The sequence below is a fragment of the Austrofundulus limnaeus genome, unplaced genomic scaffold (assembly GCF_001266775.1).
Source record: "Austrofundulus limnaeus strain Quisiro unplaced genomic scaffold, Austrofundulus_limnaeus-1.0 Scaffold38, whole genome shotgun sequence".
Lineage (NCBI taxonomy): Eukaryota > Metazoa > Chordata > Actinopteri > Cyprinodontiformes > Rivulidae > Austrofundulus > Austrofundulus limnaeus.
In genome coordinates this window covers 1,433,334-1,440,342 of record NW_013952440.1, presented here as the reverse complement: position 1 = coordinate 1,440,342, position 7,009 = coordinate 1,433,334, and the positions used below count along the sequence as shown (strand labels likewise).

The 7,009-nt window shown below is 38.5% G+C and overlaps 1 protein-coding gene across 1 annotated transcript in view; it reads left to right on the top strand.

Moving 5' to 3' along the window:
• nubp1 (nucleotide binding protein 1 (MinD homolog, E. coli)) overlaps positions 1 to 7,009 on the top strand; it is a 17,831-nt gene that overhangs the window by 5,310 nt on the left and 5,512 nt on the right. Inside the window, exons 4-8 of the mRNA XM_014006927.1 lie at positions 25 to 93; positions 318 to 350; positions 432 to 522; positions 600 to 754; positions 3,663 to 3,773. Of these exons, the coding sequence (XP_013862381.1) occupies positions 25 to 93; positions 318 to 350; positions 432 to 522; positions 600 to 754; positions 3,663 to 3,773 (459 nt within the window). The remainder of the gene's footprint in view (positions 1 to 24; positions 94 to 317; positions 351 to 431; positions 523 to 599; positions 755 to 3,662; positions 3,774 to 7,009) is intronic.

The following is a 7,009-nucleotide window of genomic DNA, read 5'->3' as shown; positions in this document are numbered from 1 at the left end:
CACCCAAAATTTGGCTGTTTTTAGGTCGGCCTCCTGGATGTGGATATCTGTGGTCCATCCATTCCCAGGATCATGGGCTTGGAGGGAGAACAAGTACGTCATTCACAGAAATGGTCAAAAACATTTGATGCTGGCAACCATTTGTGATATTTTAACTATAGAATGTGTTATTTCCCTGTTTTGTCAGTTTTAGATCATTTCAAGTAGACTCATTCAATTTAGTGAAACGTTTTTTAATTTTTTTAATTTTTTGGTCATGTAAATAAATCTATCACTATTTCTACTTCTATCGTGTCTCACGTCTCTCTCACATGTAGGTTCACCAAAGTGGTTCTGGCTGGTCTCCTGTGGTGAGTCACTTCAAACAGAGCTTCATATTAATTATTATTTTATTCAGAAAAATCTAATACAATCCTGTGTCTGTGTTGCAGTATGTGGATGACAACCTGGCAGTTATGTCTATTGGCTTTCTGCTCAGTAGTCCTGATGACGCGGTGATCTGGAGAGGACCCAAGAAAAATGGTGCATTTGTGTGTGTAATGCGTACTTTATGGTTTCTCAATGAAAACTTCAACTTGTGTGAATTTGTCTTGAAACAGGGATGATCAAACAGTTTTTAAGGGACGTTGACTGGGGGGAGCTGGATTACCTCATCTTGGACACCCCGCCTGGCACCTCAGATGAACACTTGTCAGTCGTGCAGTACCTGAGCTCCACTCATGTTGATGGAGCGGTCATCATCACCACACCACAGGTGCACAGTGTTACCTTCTTTCAGTTTAAGGTCTGGGGTTTGACTTCCCCACAGCATGATGCTACCACCACCATGCTTTTTTACGAGGGTCAAGGTTGTTTTACACCTGAAATACCTTGAATTTAGTGCAATATATTTGTAGTAATTATTGGTTCTCCAAATGATGTTACAAATGGTACGATTAGCACACTAATATTAAAGTCACATAAAAACACTTGACGGGTTGTTTTATAGTTTGGTGATAAATTTATGAAAGATTCATCCTTTAGACCAGTGTTTCCCAAAGTTGGGGTCGGGACCCAAAGTGGGGTCCTGAAACATCAAGGTGGGGTCCTGAAAAGATTTTCGGAATTAATTACATTTTTGCCTTAGTTGTTACAAAGGAGTGAGGTTAGTATATTTAAAATGGATAAATGTAGTGTAAAAATATTGTTACAATGCCCATGTTTTGTTGACCTGATACAACTGTTTACCATCCAAAAACAGTTGGGGGCACAGGTCTCTGCTACTGTTATTTTGTGGGTCTAAAGCTAAAAAGTTTGGGAACCACTGCACTTTGGTTCCCAAAGTTGGGCTTGGAACCCAATTATGGGTCATGAAGCACCTTGGATTATCTCCAGAAATCAATTTAAAGGGTAATAAAATGATTGCTGATGTAAAAGTTTCCCTATAATTATTACAAAAACACAAAATAAGTATAAATAAATATTTATATTTGTGTACAAGCTGTATAGATTGTCAAAAAGCCTGTGTTTTTAGGGTTATTAACAAAGTTCGTGTACTCAGACCAGTGATATTTGGGGTCACAAGTTTTTGCCATGGATATTTTGTGGGTCAGAAGATAAAAAGTTTGGGAAACACTGCTTTAGACCTTTAGGTTTTTCTGAATTGCATTTTACTGACCCAGCTTATTACAACCCAACACCCTTACTTTCCTTTTTGTTGGTGTTTAAATGAGTAAGGTTAACAGCTGTAACCAATGTTTTTTTTCCTTAGTCTTGTGAGTTTCAGAAACCTAAACACCTACAAGCTTAATAACTGCTGGGTGTTTTGAACTCACATGGCAGTAACAGACACTTACTAATAAAAGGAACTGTAAAGGGAAATTCCATCTTTAAAGGTTGTGTGCGTACTGCATACACTTTAACTGCATCCAATCTCAAATCAAATGTATTTGTAGCATATTTTTAAAAAAAGTTGTCATTGGCCAATGTGATGCACACAAAACAAAAAGACAATTCCAAATACAATTAATTGTGCTTGTTCATGGTTTATTTGTAACTTGTAACTTTATATTTAACCACATCTGTAACAGACAGTAAGAGAAAGCTGTTGATGAATCATGTACTTAAAAAAACTCCCCTCTCGACCAAATCACTATTTCTACTTTTTTGTGACACAATGGGCCACATGTAAGAACATGTTCGTATTCTTATCCTAAATTTCTCTTACTTTTGTTCGTATGAAGGGTTTGTACGAACATGTCACGTCAGATTCAACAAACTCTTTTTCTATCTTCAGGAAAAGTGTTTAAATGAGCTGCGTAAATTCCACCTGTTCGTATCCAGCTGCTCGTGCACGCGGAGTGGAGATTAGTATAATTACCACCCCAAAAACACCATATAAGGCTATGTTTCCTGCCTCAGATATCAGGAAGTGTCCATTCATGAAAATGACAGCGAAAAGTAAAAAGAAAAACTTTACGAGTTCGGAGATTGAAGTCCTGCTCTCCGAGATCAAGAAAAGAAAATTTGTCATTTTTAGCAGCGTCGGCTGTGGAATAAAAGGAGCTGCTTAAAGGAATGAAATGTGCTGTTAATGTCGTGTCTCCTGTGGGTTGTAGCTATACAGTCACAGAAATAAAAATCTAAGTCATATTCATCTCTCTCTAGTCCTGCTCCGCTTTTCCTTTGGTCAAATATTTTTAATTCAAGTGTAAACAACTGTGAGCCTTTTTCGTTTATTCAGAAGAAGAGCAGTCGCGCACCGCTAACACCCCCTGCCGCAAGTGTCGGATGCGTTTCTGAAAATAAAAAAGCATTTTAAAATGTCTCCAAACTTCAATTAACTTCATATTAATATTGTAGTGTTATACAACAGCATTAATAGCCAATGCAATTTAATTTAACCATTTTATGTCGTTAGTCTACATTATCACCTCCGCCGAGGAGGTAATGTTTTCGGTTGTGTCTGTCTGTCTGTCTGTCTGTCTGTCTGTCTGTCTGTCTGTCTGTCTGTCTGTCTGTCTGTCTGTCGGTCTGTCGGTCTGTCTGTCGGTCTGTGGTAGCATAATAGGTAACATTTATTTATTTTCTAAAATAATTTACTGAATGCCTCTTTAGGTAGCTGTTTTGTGTTAAAATAAACATTTGGGTAAAATTGTCACTAACTGGGTTTCTTTTTCATCTGTGTTTATTATGAAGTTGGTCTTAAATGTCATTTCATGTGACATTAAAGTGGTCTTAAGATGTCTTAAATTGAACTCTGGAACCCTGTATAAACAAGTAGATGCTGCTTTAGATTAATTCCTTGTGTTCCCAGATAGAACTCCCACCATCCACTGTGAGAAACTATTTAAACTAATTATTTCCTTATAGTTTTGGTTGATCTTGTGACATTAGGCTTCAGCCAAAACTCTTCCTCATTCCATGAGTCATCATGTAACCATAACGCACACCAAGCTGTAATTAACCTGAGACGCAACCTAAATTCTTATGTGACAATGCATTAATCAGCTCTTCTCAAAGTTTTTTTTTAATACAGTTAACTATTTTAGCACATTCTTACATGAAAGCTGTTTAGTTTAATGCACTTTCATCACCTGTCTTTTCCTGAACCCCCTCTCCCACCTTTACACATTTTTTCACTCTTTTTTTTAAATTTTGACACATTTTCTCTCATTTTTCAGGAGGTGTCACTGCAAGATGTGCGAAAGGAAATCAGATTCTGTCAGAAGGTTAAGCTGCCGATCATCGGAGTGGTGGAGAACATGAGCGGATTTGTCTGTCCCAAATGCAAGGTCACTGACGAACACAAATATACACACACAGTTACACAAAAACACTGACTAGTGCTCATTTAGCTTGACAACGTTGTAAATATTAACTTTACTGACACCTGGGTCTGTTGTTTTAATGTTGCATGCAGATAGGACAGTAGAGTTCATTCATTCCTGCGACAATAAACTTTTTAACTTGGTCGGAAAAGTGTGCAGGCAGCGTTTTAGTCCAATTTAGACAGATGTGCACAAAAAACGGAACAGTGCAAGTTAAGCCGCAAGACCAAGATGCCCTTTACTTTCATCTTCCCTAATTTTGCTGTTTGTGTGGTTGTTTTTTCCCCACTTCAACCCATGATTTAAAGGACCCACACAGTTATCACAACCATGAGCTCTAAAGATAACCTTGTCTCCTACTCACCATTCTTTTATATCAGCTGCAGATGCTAGTTATTTTTATCCACACCACATCACAAAGTGAAAAGTATTTTTGTATTCTGCTGAGACTTCTCCAGGCTTATTTTCTGAAGAAGGAAGTTGTTGCACATTTTGTGGAATGACATCTTTTACCAGATGGCTCAAGATTAAACAGTTCACAAAAATGCAAGGAACTTTCTTCTTGCGTTTTTCCTTTGAAATTGGTGTGTGAAACATTAGGAGTTTTCTCAGCAATTCTTATGACATGTTGCAGAGTTTTCCTATCCATTAAACTTCAGCAGTACACTGTAGCAGAGTAAAGTGACAAGGACTGAGTACACATCCCTGAAGGGTTCCTGCGTTCATTAAACTAGACTGTGATGTCTTACTACCAGCACCTACATATTTTTGTTTCTTCTTTTTTTTAAATTTAATTTAATTTAAGTTTTTATTTTTTTAAATTGTTTATTTATTTATTTTTTTGGATGGATATTTTTGTGTTTCTGACAAGAAATCCAATTTCTAGTTCCAAAGTGAGGTTTCCAAGTCTGAGCAGAGAGAACATCACTGTAAACTGCTGTGGGATTATGGCGTTAAAGACTGAAAATAAGTCAATAAACAAAATCTTGACATAGCTGTTCTTTTACTCTGAGTGGAATAGGATGGTGCGCAAGACATGTATGATCACATTATCTGTAAACAGGTGGATAAAGCAAGGTGTAGGGGGTTCTATCAGTTGGTGCCTTATTCATTGCCTTTAACCTGCAATAGCAAATGTTTAGCCTGTCCAGAAAAGAGGCATAAATGGTGACCTCCACTTATGATGTCTTTTTATTTCTTGATGGCTCAGGAAAGGTCAGTTCTTGTCAACCAGAAGTCTACTTTGTACCCTGATCTGAAGGATTCCTTCCAAAATCTCAGCCATTCTTTGTAAAAGTGAAAGTAAAAGTACTGTGACATCACCCATGCACTTTGCATGCATGTACACGTGGACAAAATTGTTGGTAACCCCTAATTTAATGAAAGAAAAAACACAATGGTCACAGAAATAACTTGAATCTGACAGAAGTAAAAAAAAAATACAAATTTTATGAAAATGATCAAATGAAAGTCCGACGTTGCTTTTCAGCCATGCTTCAACAGAATAAAAAAAATGAAACTCATGAAACAGGCCTGGACAGAAATGATGGTACCCTTAACTTATTATTTTGTTGCACGACCTTTTGAGGCAATCACTGCAATCAAATGATTCTTGTAACTGTCAGTGAGACGTCTGCACCTCTCATCAGGTATTTTGTTCCACTATTAATGAACAAACTGCTCCAGTTGTCTCAGGTTTGAAAGGTGAAGACAGCATGTTTCAGCTCCTTTCAAAGATGCTCAGTAGGATTTAGGTCAGGGCTCATGGAAAGCCACTTCAGAATAGTCCAGTGTTTTTCTCTTGTTGTTTTTAGCTGTTTTGGGTTGTTATCCTGTTGCAAGACCCATGACCTGCAACTGAGACCAAGCTTTCTGACACTGGCTGCACATTTCTCTCTAGAATCCCTTGATAGTCTTGAGATTTCATTGTACTCTGCACAGATTCAAGACCCCCTGTGTTAGATGCAGCAAAGCAGCCCCAGAACATAGTAGAGCCGCCTCCATGTTTCACAATAGGGACAGTGTTCTGTTCTTGATATGCTTCATTTTTCCCTCTGTGAACATAGAGCTGATGTGTCTTGCCAAAAACTGTTTCCCCTACCATTATACAGACGGGGCGGGCCCCCCCGCCAACGAGACGGCCCACCTCTCTAAGAATTTCACGGCATGTAGTCAATTTTATTTAAATAAGGCCAGACAAAGTCGAGAGCTATATTTTCCAATTCAAATTCAATTCAATTCAAACATACTTTATTGATCCCAGAGGGAAATTAGGTGTTGTTGTAACTCAATTTTTGCGTCCCTCCATATCCACCTCTCACCAAACTTGGGGAAAAAGACGGCGCAGAGCGAGGCTGAGCGCTGTGTGTGGTCCTCGCAAAGATAGGAAGACGTGTGCGATTAGACGCGCAGCTCTGCTTTTAATCACGTAGCACCGATGTGACAGCTTTGCAAGCTTTTTCTTTCTTTAAAAGAAAATGTGACAGGTGAAGCTACAGCATGGTTACCTTATCAATAATTACTGCCTTTTTTTCTTTCTCTGTGGGTGGGGGGTCAGCTTCACACAGCTGCAGGTGAGCACCTCCCGGGAACGCACACGTTTCCTGGACTATTTTCCACCGAGGATTACGTCATATTTTATATTTATTATATTTCTAAAATCACTTCGCGGCATTTCCCCTGTGTGTTCACGTCACGAGTGCAACAAAACCGCGACCGATCAGCTGACTGTTTTTAAAGCGAGGGGCAGCAACTTTACAGCAGCTGCACCTGCCCACCTGCAGCTCGGCTCCGACCAGCCTGGGACTGAAGAGTTCATACACGTCAACCCCTTCAGATGTTTAACGTGTTTTAATGAGCATAAAAAAATCTGTAATTTGCACAAAAAAACAGTATTAATCACGTGGATGGAGAAGAGGTGCGCTGACCGCAGCTGTGCGGGGTGGTGGTGGGGAGGAGGAGGGTCTTTTAAAGACGTGTCTACATTTGACTTTTATTTTTTATAAAATCACGGACTTCTCTGAGTCAGCTTCAGATGTTTGTAGTTAATCATAATATCTTCTAAATTTAACCAGGTGTTTCAATGCCTTTAAATTACACAATAATTTTACTGGAGAAACTTGTCAGTTTGATTTAAAAAATGGTATTTTTTTTCTCTGCAGAGAACTTCCTCTGCTATAATTTATTTTAAATAAATATAT